At 42.8% G+C, this 20,835-nt stretch overlaps 1 protein-coding gene across 2 annotated transcripts in view; it reads right to left on the bottom strand.

Annotated features, from left to right (window-relative positions):
* UST (uronyl 2-sulfotransferase) overlaps positions 1-20,835 on the bottom strand; it is a 331,118-nt gene that overhangs the window by 211,091 nt on the left and 99,192 nt on the right. For both annotated transcript variants that reach the window (XM_034990976.1, XM_034990975.1), the window contains exon 2: positions 2,591-2,634. In XM_034990976.1, coding sequence (XP_034846867.1) covers positions 2,591-2,634 — 44 coding nt within the window. The remainder of the gene's footprint in view (positions 1-2,590; positions 2,635-20,835) is intronic.

Here is a 20,835-nt window from a genome sequence, read left to right as displayed (position 1 = left end):
GCCCTGGGCACACACCCCGTTCCCTAAATGGCTATTACTTGTGGAATGTGAAACTCGTGGAATGAACTTTTAATAAAATGAGAACTCGCCTGTAAACCTCAGTACATTTTCAGGGTTTAAAAACCTTATTTTATCTAGATCACAGCTCTTTCGATCTTGGCATCAGAAAGTTATTTCTGAATGCTAAACAAATATGAAAACGGTGGGTCTGCCCTCAGTCTTGCTTTCCCGTGCCAGGCTGGGGGTTCATTCTAGAGGCCACACACGTGTGAGTCCATCTCCTCTGGATGCCACCATGTCCCTGGAGACCCCAGAGGTCTATACACCGAACTAACCAAGACCCCACTTCGGGGGACATTCAAGGGATCTTTATCTGGAAGTCTGACTTTATCACTTCTAGGATTCATTTCCACCCTGGCAGAAGTAATAAGCATGGATGAAAAGATGTTAACATACCAACATTATTTTTACTCATTTTTGTATTCTTATTTTGGCTACTGCTTAGAAAGTCAAAAGAGTGTTTTTGCTACCCCACTCCTAGATAATGAAAATACAGTTATAGTAAAAGAATCTGTCTCATTCTGCTGGTTGACAATTTTGAACTTGGAATAGAATTGATAAAAATGCATTCAGTCTGAAAGTGGTCTAAAATGATCTGATACGACCTGATCGTTTCTGGGTGTCACAGGGAGCTTTGGCTGGGGGGAGGGGAAGAGGGAGGGTGAAGACCAGACCACAGGGGCAGAGGGAGACAGAAGCAGGGCAAGCTCCACAGGGGGAAGGGAAGAAAGTCCAGCAAACACAGAATCCAGGCACCAAGAATACTAGTAAAGAGGCAGGCAGGATGGCCAACTCAGCAAGAGCAAGGACCCTAGGCAGATTAAGGACGTGGTCCCAAGCCAGTCACCAAGGATTGAGTTCAAGAAGGCAAGTTTATATAAAGTGGGCCTGGGTCTCCTCACTAGGTAAAGCCCCATTTATCAAGCCCAAAACCCCAAATAATATCCCAACATGCCACTGAGAGACACAGCTGATGTGTCCCACAGAGCCAACCTCACCCCCTTTTCCTGCAGAGCAGAGAGGGTAGGGAAGGTTCACTTGGCCCCACTTGGGAGAGAAGTATAGTTAGTGGTGCCAGAACCTAGCAGGCCATCCACACCATTCTTCTCCCTCACCCCCACTCATCTTCCCTTCCAGGCAGGTTATTGACCAAAGAAAATTTGTTTTCACTGTTAGAAGAGTTACAATAGTGAGTCACCATTACATTAATAAGTAGCCTTTATATAATAAGCCATACCACTCTCTCTAGGCTATCAGCAGTAAAAACAACACAGAAACTGTCCAGGGACATTGTTTTCTTTAGATTCATGGCCTTTAAAGCAATGGTTCGCAAACATGGTCCCGAGAACAGCACCATCAGCATCACTTGGGAGCTTGTTAAAAACGCAAGTTCACAGGTTCTACCCCAGACCTACAGAATCAAGACACTCAGGGGTCTGGGCCCAGCCATCCGTATTTTAATAAGCCTCCAGGAAACCCTGATGCAAGCTCAAGTTTGAGAACACTGGCCGAGTGGAAGGAACCTGGGCTGGGAGCCAGGAGAGCTAATTCAGATTCCAGCTCTGGATTCCATGGTCCAATTCAGTGAAATTTAATGAATAGTCACGATGTGCTCCTGCAAGGATGTGAGGATGCCAAGTGGAGCTAGACATGGTTCTTATCCGTGGATGGTATCAAACTTCCATATTCTTTTGTTCCTTCAGGATAGGGGCTATTTTGTTCTGTTGCTCTTGTTTTGTTTCCTATTTGTATTCCCAGTGCTCATGGCATCACACGAACCCAATATATGTGCAGTGGGCCAAGTGGTAGTGAAACAACTGTGATAAATACTACTGGACCATTCATCAATAATTTTAATGTTCCTCCAGTCTAGTTAACACGAGCCACTGTTTATTTAACGCTTGTTGCACGCCAGGTGCTGAATGTCATATATCAGTGCATTTGATCCTTTTAGATGTCCTGTGGGTGGTACTGCTAATCCCACTTTGCACATCAAAAAACTGAGGCTCGTAGTATTAAGTAATTTGTCCAACGTCATACAGTGAAAGTGGTAGAGCCAGTGATGTACCCAGAAATAACTTTATTCTGAAGCTCATAGTCTTATAAAAATAGTAGAGTACTTCTTCAAATCTCACAAGCTCAAAAGCCGACTTTGGGGTAAATTTACAGCATCTAAGGTGAGTGGGTGCTTAAAACTCTACTTTGCAGGTCATCATCTTAAGTGGTCCAAGACTGTCTTTATTTTTCTCGTTTTGTGGTATATTGACATTTGGTGTTCATTGAGCATAAGAGAGTAAATAGTGGTGGAGAACTACACTAGTATGTCACTGGACTATTCTGACCCTTAAAAATCAGGCCAAAACTGTTTATAGGTTTTTCTCCTCACTCTAAGTCAAAGATGAACTTGACATCTGTCATCTACTATTTTCCTCTCAACAATTCAGGGCCAGGAGGCTCCGGTTGGGGTTGTTGGAGGCTGTAGGGACAGAGAAAAGAAAAGGGGGATTTATGCCACAGGCAAAGACCTTACCTTACTAGGAGGTGGTCCATGATCATCCAAGTAAGTGGAATTTCCTAGGGAAAAAAAAGAAGAAAGTTGATGAATCAATACTTTTAAAACCAAAGTGATTTTAGTGCAAAGTCATTGAAAACAAGCATCCTAGGTATATCTCTATTTAGACAACTGTACCAAAGAACAATGGGTAATTAATTGCCAGTTTGCTGGGATTTTGTTGATATCGCCATGCTCGATTATAGTTTCAGCAGTTACAAACACTACATACGTTGGTGTGTGTGCACACATACGCATGCACAAATACGCATCACTATCGTTCACCCAGTATCTGTTGAGCTTACTTTAGACCAGTGGTTCTCAAACCTCAGTGTGCATCAGAATTACCTGTAGAGCTTATGGAAACACAGATTGCCTGGGTCCACAGTGTCTCTGAGAATTTGCATCTCACAACTTCCCAGGTGATGCTGATGCTGCAGGTCCTGGAACCATACTTTGAGAACCACTGCACTATTCTCCACTTTGTCTTGACTGTTGATTTCCCTTGGTCTTTTCAGTCTCGCTTGTGTTGGAAGCTTGATCTGTCTTTATGAATAGCCACTTACTGGCTTGCGTATTTTCAGAGTACATGATTATTGTTGCCTGATGAAATAAAGACTCAGAGGGGTCAGGATGGAAACTAAAGGTCACTGAGTTCCTTTTATGTAGCAAGGTAATCTGCTCAGCGCTTTCCAGGTTTTCACTTAATTCAAATATCCGAGGTGGGTTATAATTATCCTCACTTACAGAGAAGGGAACAGAAGTCTAGAGAAATCCAGTAATTTGCTCAGGGTCACACCCTGTTAAACTGCAGAAAAGACAGAAGACTATTTTTTCCAGAGTGTGCCTGGGCATCTGCTGCTCATCTGAAAAGCCTACCTACCGGCTTTTGCAGATCCCGGATACCGACAACACAGCCCAGGCCTTGACCCCGCAACTCAGGCACCGACCTGGCAACACATGTGAGCACAGCGGGGAGCCAGTGATGAACTCAGTATATTCAGAGGCTCCCCTCCAGGTAGATAACACTTGTCAGTCAGGGGAAATCATCTTCACAAAAACTGAAGACAACTAACCTTTCTAATACAACAAAATAAGGACAATATTGGAAACATAAGGATACCTAGAGAGAACAGTGGCTTAAGGAACAAGGTAAATGTCCCAGTTGAAGTAGATGAAAGGTGCTTTTTTAGGAGAATGCAAAAGTGACTTAGGAAATTGAAATAAAAAGAAGCACAGGGCACCTGGCTGGTTCAATCAGAAGAGCATGCAACTCTTGATCTCAGGGTCATGAGTTCGAGCCCCACGTTGGGTGCAGAGATTAAATATATTAATAAACTTTTTTTCAAAAGGGAGAAGTAGAACTTAAGACAGTTCAAATGGGGAAACTTATCCAAAACATAACAAATAAGTGGGTTTGGGCTTATAGGGTTTTTTCCTTCTTCCATACTGGGGCATCAGCCATCCCTTCTTCTTTGTAGTCTTCTGATCTGTATCACCCACTTGATGTCCACAATGATTGTACCGTAACGGGCTAGTTGTATATAGTTAAGGGACAACAGGGCCCAATTTTTATGTATAAGACACACAAACACCTGGCATGTGCATGATTGGGTTATTTTCAGGAAACTCTGAAATGTGACTATGCATAATGATCTTAATTATTGTGCTGCACTCCACTGAGAACACACAGAAACAGGAAGTGAGATCTTTATGTGACTTAATAAAGAGGATGTGTATGAAAGAATCCAGAAAAATGACCGCCGTGGTCTAGAGAAATATTCAGAGCTAATATTCAGAGCTACCGCTACATAATATAGTCAGTAGAGCTACAGGAGGTTCTCATCATCTCATCCTGTGAGTGTGTCCTCCCAGGAGGGATGGGAGAAATCCCATCAAACTGCAGCAAACTGCATGTTCTCCAGGTATCAGTCTCAGGGATCAAAGACAGCTCAAACATCTAAGTGTTTCTAAAATACTAGAAGTTTCCATAAGAAACAAACTTCCTAAAAATGAATGACTTGAAAAAAAAAAAAAATGAATGACTTGAATGTCTGACTGCTCCCTCACACTCCAGACTCGGCTACCCATTGACTCCTTAGCATGTCGGCCTGGATGTCTACGGGCATCTCACACTTTGCCAGTCCAAACACAACTCTTTATTTGCTGCAATTCCCCACCTCCCCCCTCCACCACAAATTGGCACCTCCCTATCCTCCTTATGTGGTCACACAACACATCCCTTCCCCTATGGGCTCCAAAGCCCAAGAATCATTCTTGATCCATCTCTTTCCCTTACCCAATCTGTACCAACCGTAGTCACAAGTCCCATTGGCTCAGCCTTCAAAACATTACTCAAATCTGATCACTTCCCACCAGCCCCTCTGGGCTATCTGGGAGAACCCTTGTGTCTTTTCACTGATTACAAATTTTCTCCTCTACACATACAGCACCCAGAAGGATCTTTTAATCTTACCCATCAGGCCATGTCAGCCCTCTGTTAAAATCTATTTCTCTAATAACAAAATAGTCAACTCTTTCCATGGTCTATACCCCCACATGACCCAGGCCCTGCCCTCCAAACACACCCACCGCCAGCCACAACAGCCTTCTCTCGGCTCCAAAACACACCGACCTGTTGTTAGCTAGGGACCTTCTCAAATAGTTCTTTCCTCTGCCAGAAAAAGCTCTTCCCCACCACCATCATTGAGGCTTAGCGCAAATATCCTTCCTTTCTTCCTTCTCCCATCCTTCCCTTCTTCCTTCCCTCCTCCCTCCCCCCTCCCTTACAGAAGACCTCACTTCTTTCCTTCGGCACAGAGAAAGGAAGAGGGCTGACCCCTGTTGGTCCGTGTGCCATGGACCCTGTTGTTGTCTCCACCAGCAGATCCCAAGTGCCCACCCACAGGTAGGTTTATTAGAACACAGAGGCTGTAAATGGTTGTGCTTTTAACAGAGGTACAGAAAGGGAAAAGAAAAGCTACACACATTTCCTTAGTTGGAGACAGCAGGTTTTTATTCTCCTCGGGTCTAACTCTATTATTCTCTGGTATATAGATAGAGCTTTTCATCCTAGGATCTTGTGCTTTCATACTGCAAAGTAAACAAAACCGTCAGAATCTTCAGACCTGAAGCTGGTAACCTGTTGTCTGTGGAGATCAAAGGAGAAGCCCTGTTATCCAAGCGCACCTCTCTGAACCGGCTTCCAGGCACCAGAGGGACTCTTGCTGCTCGCCTCGTGGGGGACTAAATGGAGGGTGTCGAGGTGGGGAAGGAAGTCAAACAAAAGTCCTCCAGGCCTTTGGGCTTGGAGTTCAAGATGTAAATTCAGGAAGAAAAGATAGAGGAGGGCTGCTGAAGGTTCTAGAGCCAGCAGAGAGGACAAGCCCTTACTTGCCACCCAACTCCACTTGCCCCGGGAACCCCAGTTTCTGATCCTGGGTGGCAGGACCCTGTGAGGCAGCACCTTTTCTTTTTGGGGGGGCTGAGAGGGGCATATCATTTCATTTCTTTCCAGAAAGTAACTCACATCTTCAGAGCTCTGACTCCAGCCTCTTTTTCATGTCTTAAGTCTTTTCTTTGAGGATCAAGGGTTACGGTATCTAGTCAAACTCGGAAAAAAGGAAAGGCACACCCCACATGTAGAAAGATCTATCTCCAAACTGCCAAGAGATCGCTAGGTCAGGGTGGCACTGAGCTAAGCCTCTTACAGAAAGTCAAGCTTGTCCAGGCTGCCGAGGTAGGGGGAGGACTCGGGAGGGACTCTTTGAGACCACACTCTGGGCCTTTGAACTCCATGTTCAAAGGCTGGTCTACATCCTGATGGTGGTCATGGTTACATGGCTCTGTATGTGGGTTAAAATTTATAGAACTATACATCAAAACCAACACCAACAAAATCCTCACGGTTTAACTGTTTCTTAAATGTCCTGACTAGAAAGCAGGTGATCTGAGACTTTGCAACCAGTTAAATTACAACACGTTCTAAATCTCACCCTATGCATCTAGCCCTTCATGATGGAGACCTCCCTGGGAGGTGGTAAATGTAACATGGGAGATCGTGCGCAAAGGCGCAAAGGTGTTAAATCTAAGTACGTGGGAGTTACAATTTGCACACTCACTAAAGCATGTATGTATGGCCAGAGTCTTTGCAGGGCTGTATGCCATCAACGTCTACCTACTTCTGCCATCATACAAACTATCTGCAGCAAAGAAGCATTTTAGAAAACTCATGTGAAGTCTAATCCTAAAAATTAGGAGGCCAGGGGTTGTGATCGGGAATCTGAAGATGCCTGACTGGTTATAATCTTATAGCTGGGTTTCAGTGGGCACAGCCAAGGCACGCTGACCATACAGGAGCAATCCAAGTCTTCCATGATACAATAAATGATACGAACAGCCACATACAATGTATACCTACAGAAACAGGCTTCATCTCACTTTATAATAGAGACTATCCCCAACAAGCTTCGTTCAACTCTGAATAAATTGCTTTGTCTCCTCAAAGCTGTCCATGTGCACATCTATTAAAATGAAAGAAGCTTCCGAGTTACCATGAGGAGTGGGCAAGGATAATTCCATTCTACGAAAAATCCGTAGAGCACTAGCTGCACCCAGTAAGCAGCTAGTCGTTTGCTAGCAGCACTAGTCATACTACCAGCTGTACTAGCTGTATGACCAGCAGGACTAGAAGCAGGTGCAAAACCCTCCTTCACGGTCTCTCCATCTGCCCGCTCACTTGTTTCCAACCCCCACTGCACATTCCACTTGCCTGCAATGATTTTTAAGAATGTGGATGCCAGGCTCCAACCTTAGCTAGTCTGATTTTAATTTGAAACAAGTCACTTAGCATTTAGTATTTCCTAAAGTTCTGCAGCTCTTGCAGGGTTCTAATGTCTTGCCAGAGTTGAGAACCACCGAGCTACAAAACACAAATTAGTGTACTTCATAATTCAGGCTGCACCTTGTTTTCCAGAAATAAAACAGACGGAATTCAGGCTGCTGTTAATCAGGGGTCGCCCCCACCATTTCTAGTGAGAGATCGCACAACACGAGCGAAGTTGTGCTCGTGGGGAGTGTTGATGGCGAGCTGATGGTCACAGAAGGACTCCCAGCCTTAAGAAGGCCACCAGGCAGTTCCCCGCGAGCACCTGCTCGGGGTCCAAAGCTGAAGTGGGCCACAGCCAGCTCACGGGCTGCCCCCTAAGCCACATGGGCTGTCCAACTTTTGTGGGTCCTCACAAGTCTTTTCAAAAAATAATTTTTAGAGCCTATAGTTTCAGGACATATTGTTCCTGTAAACAATGCTTAGTACATGTTGTCCTGTTGAACCTCTTGTTTCAAGGTAAAAAGGGGAAATAAAAGCATAATCCTCCATCCCCAGAGTTTCCCCAGACCCCACTTGACTTAAACAACCAGAGGGTATTCCGTCAGTCCTGGAGACACTCATATTTGACCCCTACACACACTTTAAGGGGCCACAAGGATCTGAGAGGAGGAAGCCTCCAGAGAATCTGAGGCAGAGACACAGTCTGGTTCCTGCCCAGTGAGGTGCCTGTCTTGGCAGGCTGTGGGCCTGGAGTGGAGAGGAGGTGGGGAGCCTGGCCAACACAGAGGAGCTGGATGCCATGCCCACGTGAACCCGAGACCAACACAGCTGATAGAAGAGAAACTGCTAGAAGCACTGATGTGAAGGACTATTGAACAGAATTAACAATGTGCTATAAATAGCAACAGTCACGCTTCTGTGAGAGAGAGAGAGGAAAGGAGCCCTAGGGTAATCATTTAATGGATTCGGGAAGATACCGCTAAGAGCACTGACTGTCACTGGTGACAGAGGGTCGCCCAGGGGTGACAGAGGGAATACTGCTGGCTGCAGAACCAAAGACCTGGGTTCAAATCTCAGTACTATCTTTTACTCGTTGAATGACCTTGGGAATATCACTTAATTTCCATGAGGCTTAATGAGGACATTAATAACCGCAATGATGGGGTTGTTAGAAAAAAGAAACAAGACACGTGTAAAGCATTTAGCACACTGCCTACCTGGCACCTAGGTAGTAAGTGCTCATCTTACATTATCTGATTTTATCATTTATATTCAATTTTATCATTTTATTTATTTTTGAAGAAATCAAAGAGAATCCTGAGGCCAGAGGAAGAGTTTATCATTGTAAGGATGAACATTAATATAAAATAATTATTTGATATTTTCTATTATTTTCTGATTCTACCTTTGATCTGTCTTCAGAAAGAGACAAAAAATTTCCCCCAATTGTTTGAAATACCTTTGGCAATGTGGAAATGAATTTACAGAAACTTCATGGCCTATAATTTATTCTTGACTTCTAAGTCTTGCATTAGCAAATCTATTTTTGTCTGAATTGGTCCCTGAAGAATGAAAATGTTTTAATTCTGATCCCTCTTATAGAAACCATAATGTGCATTAGAATCAATGTCAAAAAAGCCGCCTCTCCTCTGTCATTTTTGATCAAACACCAGCAGCTCTTTTCAGAGTCTTCCTTCGGCCCCTTTAAAATCATACCCACCAGCAACTGAAATCCTCTCCTTTTTTATTTAGAAGCAACCATTTCACACAGGGTTCTGGTTACCTACAACACAATTATATGGCTGCATCCCCCCGGCCCCCCCGGAGTCTGGGCCTCCGATAAGACACTGTTGATGAAGGAGTCACTGTTGAACGCAACACTGCAACCCTGGCTTTGTCCTTGCCAAAAAATTATGTTAATGCCACCCTTTCCACCATTAACTATGGGTTACATTTCTCTAAGGGTCAGCTGTCAGCACACGCCAGCCATGGTTAACAATGAGGAGTTTGTGTGCTGAGTAAACGTCTCCAATAGCTCCATTTATTATAACTAACGCAGCCCCAAAGACACTGTAATGGAGGAAAATCGTTTGCACAGCTTTATTTAAGATTTAATAAAATTATTTTCCACTGAATTAAAACAAATGGCTTTATTAACTATCAATACTTAAATACATTTACAAAAATGCCTTTCAAAGAAAAATCTGGAATGTTTACTTAACCGGTTAGCAAAAGCACAGCCATCCTGAAAATACTTTCTTGATGCTAAATGATAAAAACGAGCATTCCAGACACTGAAAAACATGTCCAAATTAAACTGCTATCAAGTATGATTTAGAAAGTGGTTTCCATTTCTAATAAATTTTAAAAGAGAATTAATGCTCTTCTCTTTGTATTTCAGGCTCAAAAACACTGCTTTGTTTTATAGTACATATTTTTCTTTTCATTAAATCTGAATATACATTTTAGGATGTCAAGGGCACATTTGTAGATGGAAATTACCTTTGGAATCAAATGATCAGTGCACCACTGCTGTAATAACAACCTAAATATAAATATGACTTTATTGCCAAATAAGCTCAGGGATTCATCATAATCCTATACGATCTTATCCAGGTAGGAACGGTGTATCAAAGAGAGATAGAATCTGCTAGGTTTCTGTTTCATTCCATTAGATTTTCCTCCCAAAGTAATTACTACAGTCAACTGATCCCCCTGTGTAACACTAACACACCCATTAACACAGCAGCCCCAGCTGTGCACTGGGCAAGGCTCTAACCAGCAGCCAGGTAGGTTTTCTTCTATCAGGACACAGCCACCGTGAGAACGGACACTTCCCATCACATGCTTACTGCATAAAGCACTCCTGGTAACTCTAATGGAAGACAGGCAGGATGCAGATGATTAAGAGAGAAACAAAACAAGGCTGAAACAATCAGCATCTGCATTGTCATCATCAATGGTTAGTACTGATGCTGATCTAAGCACTCTGCTAAGTATTCTCCAGACCTCACCCTATTGAGTTCCTATGATGAGCATCTTATTACGTCCATTTTACAGCAGAGGAAACCGAGGCTCAGGAAGGTGAAGTGACCTGCACCATGTCACACACAGCAAATCAGCATGAGATCGTGGATGTGGCCACAGCTGCCAGACTCCCTGCCTTGCTCAGAGACTCCAGACTGGGGGCCACAGCATGCTCTGAGATATTGAGCCCTTTGGCTCCCAAGACACCTCAGGCTGGGCAGTCTGGGGCCACTCAGGGATGGCCTAGGCAGAGCAAGGTCTGAGCTCTATGAGCAACATCTGGCCCTCACCAGCTAGACAGGACCTCAGGCAGAGCGCCACTCCCCCAACAGCACTCAAGGGCAAGGGGCCTATGGGTTGCTGAAGAACCTGATGTCCTGGGAGCCCAAGGAGCACTGGGTAGGAGGGGGGCAAGGGAACTAGTTAGGTGGGGCCCAGATTCCAGGGGCAACTCAGAACCTCTGGCTACCTCGGGTCCGTTTCTAGCTGATGTTCTATTTTAGTGGATCCTCCTTAGCCACAGGATGGTACTCTGTGAGTGCGTGTGACCTTTCTGCAGTCATCATTATTTTGAAATACTTGACATAAAAAGTTAGCCTGGATTAGAAATCCATTCACATTATTGCAAAAGAAATTGAACATTATATTTGTCAACTACAGAAAAGGAAGCTCTGCTTGATTCCTTAAATAAATTGGAATCGACATTTGATGTTGGTGTTGATAAACACCTGATGCAAATTTTTGAAGGGTAGTGTGGTAGCCTGGATAATGCCCCCCACCTCCAAAGGTTACCCACATCCTAATCCCCCAAAACCTGTGAATATGTGACCTTATATATTCCCAAAAAGGACTCTGCAAATGTGATTAAGGTAGAAATCCTGAGATGAGAAGATGACCCTTGATTATCTGGGCAGGCCCAGTATAATCACTAGAGTCCTTATAAAAGAGAGACAGGAGGGTCAGGGTCAGGAGACATGATAGTGAGAGAGGTTGGTGGGATGTGCTTTGGAGACAGAAGGAGAGGCCATGAGTCAAGGAATGCTGGCAGCTTCTAGAAGCTGGAAAAGGCAAGGAACACATTTTCTCCTAGAATCTCCAGAAGCAATGCCATCCTGCCAACACCTTGATTTGAGCCCCTGAGAACCCATTTCAGATGAACTGTAAGATAATGAATTTGTGCTGTGTTAGGCTACTAAATTTGCGGTAAATTGTTAAAGCAGCAGAGGGAGTTAACACAGCTCTTAAAATGGTCTTACATTTTAAAAACCACCTCTTTGTGTGAGTGAAGTTTCTTGTCAGTGGTAATTCTCAAGAACTTGGAAGAAATTTTCATCAAAAAGGCTATATAGGGAATTGGAAGAAGTCTGAAAACTAGCTCATCACTCTCATAATGAGAGTGATAATGAGAGTGATAACTAGAGTGATAACTAGTGAAAACTAGCTCATCACTCTCATAATGAGAGTGATAATGAGAGTGATAAATTTGAAATGTTTCTCTTTGTAAGTTTTCCACGACTTCCAAATTTAATACCTTCCCTCATATTTGTATCTTGTTTTTCTAATAATTTTACACTAAAAGGACAATATAATGAATGTGTTCATCAAGCCTCATATAGATAACCCCCATCCTCACCAGTTGACTTCAATGTGCCATAAAAACATCATCATTTGCAAAGTATTTCATGACCGGAAAAGTTCTGATGCACTGCTCTACTTAACAAACATACAGAACATCAATCAAATAGACCGCTGTCTTTAAAAAAGGGCTTCAGTCCAACCAAACTGCCATTGTTCTAAGTCTGGAATTTCTCTTAGGCTTTGCTATCGGAGCCTGTATGGGTCACAGCCCATAACACACACACACATACACACACATGCGCGCGCACGCGCGTGCACACATCATATGATTGCAGAACAGGAAAATCACCATGGATAAATAGTCCAACCCCTCAACCTACAGAGGAAACAGCTGAATCAAAAAGGTCAAATAATTAGGCCAAGACCCAAGGCTGATTAGTAGCGAAGGTTAAGAATAGACCCAGGTCACTAGTGCTCACTCCACAACATAACAATCTTACCACACGCCATGTGTTCACCCCAAATGGTATTTTCGGGCTTGATCACCTTGCCTACTCTCCAAACATAAGCTGGACTGACTTTGTGATTTTCTTAGGTCATCAAATTACTTCTCCAGGAGGAAAGATATCTCCTGATTGAGAGAATTAACAAAATAGATGCCGCCTCAAACACAGAAGATCATTGCCAAAAGAATGGCTGCAGGGAGTTCACAGCCTCTCGAGGCTCATACGCTAATTTAGATGTTCGAGTCTCAGCATGTTTTGTTGAAAAGAATACTTGTGAATCAACTTCCATAAATGAATCAGACGCATATGAAATGGCACCCTGTGTAGAAACGTACATGAAATAGCTGAGAAAGTGCAAGGGAAAAGGGACAGTGGAAGGTGGGTGTGACAGGGAGGAATCAGAGGCAGGACACTCCCAACTTGACCCATCAGCTATTTATCGAGTGCCCACCTTACACCAGGCACTGTGCTGGGCCCCAGGGATACAGACGTGAGTGAAAAGATAGGATCCCTGTCACACTTTGTCAGTTTGGGCTGCTATAACAAATTACCACAGGCTGGGTGCCTTAAACAATGCACACTGATTTCTCACAGTTCTGGAGGCTGGAAGTCTGAGATCAGGGTGCCTGCAAGGTCGGGTGCTGGTGAGGGCCTTCCTCCCGCCTTGCAGATGGCTGTGGTCTTGCTGATCCTCACACGGTGCAAAGAGAGCTCTGGTCTCTTTGTCTTCTTATCGGGACACTGATCTCATCAGGGGGCCCTACCCTCATGACCTCATCTAAACCTGATTACCTCCCAAAGGCCCCACCTCCAAGTACCAGCCCATTAGGAGTGAGGGTTTCAAACAAAGGAATAAAGTCCCTAACCTAAAGGATGAGAAGCAGTAAAGGACAAACAAAGAGCATTCCGGGCAGATGGGAGGCAGCCTGTGTAGATGGCCCAAGTCAGTGAAGAACCAAGAGAAGGCTGTACTAGATACACTTCGGCAGTGAAGTCAGGCACAGCTCCATGTAGGGGGATTCTCCCCAGCTATGTCTCAACGAAAAGAGGGACAGGTGCCCTGAGACAGAGTCCTGGTGCCTGCACTGGGGGTGTGATACTCAGAGGTGGGATGGCATCAGCATATCCCTACATGATGGCAAGTCCAAATTAAAGATGTCCTCATGACCTTGAAATCAAGATCAGAAGATGAAGTCTCATTTAAGAGGCAAAGGGAAGTTTGTGCAAAGATGCCAAGGGCTTTGGGGCACATCTGCTAGGAGCTGATATGTGTCTGGAGCTCTAAGATTCCCATGCATCCTCCCAACAGTCCCCGCCTCCAACCCCATCAACCATGGGAGATCAGCAGGGCAGAGAGAGGAGCCCCCTTTACCAGGAAGGAAACTGAGCCCAAGATCACATGGCTGGGAGGTGTCAGAGCTGGACTAGGATGTCGTCGGAACCCCAGTCTGCACTGTCTCAGGGCTCTGTGCACCATGGCATACTGGAGGGGTTCCTGCGTCCACATCATGTGAGCCTGGAGCCAGAATCCAGATGGAAGAAGTCCATGAGGACAAAAGAGGGAAACACTGTGGGAAAGTCACCAGCGGGCGCTGGTGGGAAAACACCTCTTGCTGGGTTATGGATCGGCACTTGCTTGAAGGTTGGTGTCAAAGCATACATATTTGTAAATGGATAACAAAGCTTTTGTGTTTCTAGCTGCGTCCCCGCCCCCCACCCACTCAGTGGGTGTCTGGGCCATAGCCCGAGGCCACTGGTAAATGAGCCTCTGTGTCTTCTATATTGTAAATGAAACAGTCGTATGTTTGACAGAAAAATTACTTGTCACTTGCCAATTCCCTTCATGCTTTAGGGAAATGAGTATGAAGGAACATTCTATGGGGTGTTTCAGCTAAACTGCACTGAAATGATATGCATGTGAAAAAGAGATTTGAAGAGTTGCTCCTAAATACTGATGTGATTTAGAAAGTGTGTGGATGAAATGAGTCTGATGGCAAAGTTGGTCCGACACAGATGTGCTGGTGCACACAGAACTATCCCATCTGGGATTATACTTTCATATACGCTTTCAAGTAACACAAGGAAGAGATCACAGTTTCTTCTTTATTAGGTCTTCGAATGTCAAAGAGGATTTTTAATAGAGCAGCAGAAATTATCGATATCATTCAGAGCAGTAATCCTCACAAAATTAACTAGCAATCTAACATATGAGCCTGGCGGTATTTATTAAAAAAGAGTGAGTACCAATAAATTCATCATCTCTTTTTCTGTCATTTCTCTAGTTCTATTTTGTATCAGATTTAATAGGATTTTGGTGAGATTTTGTGGTTCATAGAACTATAATATTGGAAGATAAAAGAGGCTTCTTACAGCTCCATATGTTATTCCATTGGCACAGATAAAACACACACACACACACACACACGCAAACACAAAAAGCCCAAACTAATAGGTGCTTAAAAATCAGAAAATCCTTGCCAAAGATGAGCTGAATGTACAGGGAGAAGAATGCAGGGGAAAGAATGTGGGCTTTGCAGCAAAACAGTCCAAAGAAGCAATCCACTAATCGGATATGACCTTGAGCAAGGTCTTAAAGTTTCTAAGTGTTAGTTTCCCCATAGGTAAACCGGGAAGAATAAAACCTAGCTCACAGAACTGGTGGGGGGAGGATTAGAATTAGCCTTTATAAACTGCCTGGCATGCATACAATAAAGGGTAGCTCTTATGATTATATTTAAAATGAGCCAATTTAAAGACATGATGCATTAAATAAAACCTCTTCCAAGTGATCACATACATAAATATCAGTCCTGGGCACTGAAATACGCATGCCTCATTATGCACTAGAATGGCCTGTCACTGTCTTCCTCCACACTTTTCAGGATTTATGATGGGAGGTTATACCCTGGCAGGATTTGGGTATTCTTATGCTTTTATTATTATTTTGAAAGATAAAGTGTACTGGAGGTCATAAATACTCTTCAGCACATAGTAGATCGGTTTCTTCTCTAGCAAAGTCTTAATTCTGTCTTTCAAGAAATGAGTTGGGGGCGGTGGTGCTTTCCTACACCCAGGAACCGGAGTCCTTCCTAAAAGCCTGGCTGCCTTGAATTCATCATAGATCTGGAAAAATAATGTCTTTCAAAGTCTCTGTGAGTCACTCACTTTCCTGAACCACGAAAAGGTTGGGTCGGAGGGCAAAGGCAGATAGTCCTGGAGCAAAGGCCAGAGCAAGCTCTCCTGGAAGAAAACCAGAGTTTGTTTTGCATTAAAACAAACAGATGGTTTTTCCTGGTTTTCATACTCATGGATTCCAAATATATCCGAGCCTCTTAACATCAACTTGCTTGTTGGAAAATTGCTTCTTAATAAAAAAAAAGTTTTCTCCAACAACAGAAAACATCAATCAAATGGATCTATGCCTACCCAAAATAATTTAACTGTCATGGTGTACCAAGAGAGCATTAGCTCACCGAAGACAGAGCTTTCAGTCTAAAGAGTTGTCTGAAGTGGAATGGGGGCTCAGAGCAGCTGAGCAGGGGCAGCGAAGAAGGTGCTGATCACCCCTGATCAGCCCTGGTCTGAGACTTTAAGGATATGCCTTTGCTGAATGGAAGGAGGTACCTAGTGACCTCCTGACCTTTCTTCCAGTTCTCAGATTTCCTGAAGACCTCTTATGACACAAGCAAATGAAACTGCTCATCTCTTAAAAAATCACTAACTTATCAAGCAGATTTCAATCATAGGAGTAAGTGTGAATAATATAAATAGGGATATTGGTGACATCACAAAGACATTTTAACATGGGCATGACTCTTATTAACACAGAATTTGACAAGTGAAACGGCTTTAATATATATATTAATATTTTTATATTTATATAAAAATATTTTTATATAAAAATATAATAAATAAAATACATGTATGTATTTTATGTATACATGTATGCATATGTATGTGTATATATATATACACATATGTGTATATATATAAAACTTCAACACTACCTTAAAAAAAGGTAGACTGGGGAAGGGAAAGTCGGTTAATGCACAATGAGTTTGTCTTTCAGGAGCAATTTCATGCCAGGCAAATGGCATACGTGTCATAGGTTTCTCTATTGTGAATGCATGGCAATCATGTCCTGATGTAGCCCAGTGAAGTGGTAGGAACTGGGGTTCCAGGAAGATGAGAGAGTCTAATTTCAGGACACAAGGATTGAAGTTAGAGTTGAGTACAGGAGAATCGAAGGATCCTTGTTAAGGATTTTGTAGATAAGGTTTTACAAGAGAAGCCGCAGACCAGGCGACAAGAAGAATAAGACAAGGCTATGGTTAATCCAGAAGACTTCAGACTCAAGCAAAGCCACTACAAACCTAAACAAAACCAATAACCAAGCCATGCTCCATGAGGGCCATAAAAAGATAAATCATAGGAGAGTATGTGAATGCTTTTATATGTAACCAATAATTGAAGAAACCACTCAGCAATGGAGAAAATCTATTTCGTGATGGTGCAAAGGGGCACTGGAGCAAAAATAACTTGTAAGGATTATAAAAATAATAATGTAGGGTTATAAATAATATGAGAAATTGAATATGCTAATGGAATCGTGCTGATGAAAGCTGGAAACAGAGAATTAGGTTAGACTAGCTAATAGAAATATGAAGCAGTGGAAATGGATTTTTAGGTAGGGAGCTTTTTGATCCTTGCCTGAGGCACAGGGAAACAGGGACAGGAACGAATATTTATGTGCCGATCATGACTCCTGCATTAGGCAAATCATTACATGTAACTCTCTAATTCAGTGTTCAAGTAGATACTGTTTTCTCATCTTGTAGATGAGGAAATGACCCCAAGAGAGGTCAAAAATCCTTCCCACGAAGGAACATCTAGTCGACAGCAGGGCTGGTATGTTTCCAGAGCCCACTGCAGGCTTCCCCTTTCTACTCCAACCTGCCACACATGACTGGTTCTTCTGCCTGTGTCATAGCAATAATTTAATAATATCAGGGATTTTAAAAAGTCTTTCAAATTAGTGGAAAAATAAGGTTTGGGGGCCTATCATAGGTTTCTAAAATTATGTTATTTTACTTCTCATTGATCACAGGAAATAACCCTTGTTGTCATGGGACAAAATAGGGAAGAATTTTAAAATTCCATTTGTATATATCACACATAGATTCTAAAGTTCTAAAGTCATATAAATAATGTCATGGAAAGCTGTGCATATAACAGATATTTGTCTAGGGGAGAGATGCGCCTTGATTGAAAACACTCATTCTCTTTCTAGGTAAGTTCCATGCATATCCCTAAGAACATTTAAGCTCAAGCTTCCAAAAGATGGTTTTTAATCTAAAAACCTCAAGTGTTTTATCACCACCTTTCACCAATCCAAAGTTTAGCCACTCAAGCCCTATCTTACTTCTTTCCCTAAGTCTATTTTTGAAAACCCTAGGCCATGCTCATTTATCCCTTCTCTGAATTTCCACTATGAGAGAAGGATATATATATAATTTTTATTAATTTTTTTTCAACACTGAGTGAAAGGTCTACACCGGTCCCGGATAGCAAATTGAATTTGACTGCTGCATGTCCCATTTCCCTTTGGCATAGACCCAACTAGTCTAACTACCAAGTGTTCTCTCTCTTTACATCCTCTATACTAAAAATAAGAAGTAAATGACTTTCCCCTCAAAGCCAAGAAATTTAAGAAAATAACCAACTACTTCCTCCACTGTACCTCTAATCACAGAAGTAGGGACCATACTGAAAATTCAGTGCTCAATTCGTTTCTATGGGGAGTTCTTCCAAAGCTTTAAATATCACGACCCATGCCCCAAAATGCACTCGAGAGACAATTTCAAAAGTGGGTCCTGCTGTGACCTGACTCCAGGAATCATTCTGAGTATCTATTCTAATCATGAATGTTAGCAAAAAAAAATCACTTAAGTACCAGCAGAGAGAGCTGTATTTTGAGCCAAATTCCTCCAAGAGCAGTCATCCTTCAATGTGCCACCCCAAACAAACAGAGTCACCCAAGTACCCTATGTACCATCTATACTTTATCAAAACATCCAAATGGTGTTCACAAGTAGAGGCCAAATTAATGTTTAAAGTTTAAAGCCAACATGATGTTCACAATCGTGACCTAACATACCTCTAGATCTAAATATTGTCAAGTACAAAGTAGCATTTTTTATTTAGTTTATCTAGATTTTAAATCTTTTGTGAATAAAACGACAATATACATCATGCAAACCAAATTTATAAATATTTTGCTTAGCACTCACAGAGAAAATACCCATTAGCCTTTTGGAACACTCTTGGTTTTGCACATTAAAGCACTGTGTGCTGAGGGAAAAACAAGAGGAACCAGAGGAAAGATTAATGACCTGTTTCACTGCCCAGGAAACTGGACTCTAGAACATCTTTTTCTGTCCAGTTATGATTCTTTCCTTTGCTACGAATATTGATTACGGCATTTTCAGAAAAAGCTGAGGATTAGTACTAATTCATATAGCAATACCTAACCCTCCTACCCAATTCTTGCAGAGGGCTTTCACAACCTCAGAAGTCAGTGAGTGAATTTGCTTTACACAGTATCATTCCACAACATTGCTGCAAGTAAACACCACTCTTTACAATCAATATGTACTTGGATTTTTCCATTTTTACCTGGGTTCTGGATTTTCATCTGGTGAGTATCCTTGTCCATGGACAGGAGATACTGAAGTACTAGCCACCCAGGCCTGGGTCAGACAGAAAAAAGAAACAAAGGTGGAGAAGCCTTGCTGTGCTTCTTCCTCTTAAAGCATCTAGGAAATTTGTGAGGGGTAAGAGCTCCTCCATGACACCTGGAATCTGGGTCCTGGCTTCACCATTAACAAGCTGTATAATACTGGTCACATCATGTAGCTTCACGGAGCCTCACTTCCTTCATATGCAAAGTTGGGGTTAAGATGAAAATTGCAAGCATCTAAAGTCATGGTGTAACACTCTGCTATGAGCCCCGTACTTCTTCAGCACCTGCCCACAGTCGTCTAATTATACTTATCAAATTGCGTTAATTGACTGACCGACTGTAAATGCAGAGGCAGGACTAGCAACCCATGTTGGCAGAACTTATGGCGGAAGTAATAGTTAAGCCATGCCTTAAAGGTTGGGCGTGATTCAACTCAGCTGTGATAAAGGGGAGGGCATTTACAGCAGGGGAACGGCAAAAGGGATCAGAATGATGGGCAGCGTCAGTTTGGCCTGTATGGGTCCCAGGGGAACATCGTGTGCACTGCAGGAGATAAAATTGTACAGGAAAGATGAACACAATAGCATTTGCAGCTCTTCTTTGAGCATTCTTACAATTTGTTGTGGACCTGTGTATGAAAATTGACACCTGAAGCCAAGTTCTGTTCACTGAAGGTGTTCACCAATTTCAAGATTCTCCTAATCAAGCTCCTTGTAGAAATGATCAAAACCTCCCCAAACATAACATTACATACTACTATACCTACATTCTGTCCTTCAAATATGAAAAAGCATATATAGGGGCGCCTGGGTGGCTCAGTCGGTTAAGCATCTGCCTTCGGCTCGGGTCATGATCCCAGGGTCCTGGGATCGGGCCCCGAGTGGGGCTCCCTGTTCAGCGGGGAGCCTGCTTCTTCCTCTCCCTCTGCCTGCCGCTACCCCTGCTTGTGCTCTCTCTCCGTGTGTCAAATGAATAAACAAAATCTTTTTTAAAAAAAAGCATATATAAATATATACACACACACACATACATTAAATATATATGCAGCACACAGTTCTCATTGTCAGTGTTTCTCCAATAATCCAATCGTAAGACATTATTCACTATACAATGTTATCTCTGGGGATCAAAAAAGGAGGAAAGGGAGAAAGTCAGGGATTTGACCACAGTCATGATTTTAGATCCCAATTCTCAATCAGCTCTGATATGAAGGCCAACCTGAAATGTAACGTAGGGCAAGTTTATACTCGTCATTCTTCTAGTCAGTTCAAAGGCAGTGCTCCTGACAGAGCTGAGTGAGTAGCTTGTGTATAAATACTTGATTTACCTAGATAATCCCTGATGTTTCGCCAGAGGTTACATGGGGGAGCACAGCCCCCAAGTCTCGTCCCATGTCTCAAGGTGCTAGCTAAGCCTTGGCCATTCACATGACTAAAGGAAAAGCCACTGTTACGGATATTTACGGAAATAGCAGCCCTGTGAGTCCATCCCAGGGGTAGCTGCTTCCTAGGGATGCAACTTAGTTCATATATACCTTGATTAT

This window comes from Mirounga leonina, unplaced genomic scaffold (genome assembly GCF_011800145.1).
Source record: "Mirounga leonina isolate KUSES-001 unplaced genomic scaffold, KU_Mleo_1.0 Mir_53, whole genome shotgun sequence".
NCBI lineage: Eukaryota > Metazoa > Chordata > Mammalia > Carnivora > Phocidae > Mirounga > Mirounga leonina.
The sequence above is the reverse complement of the archived record's forward strand: the minus strand, read 5'-3'. Positions and strand labels throughout refer to the sequence as shown.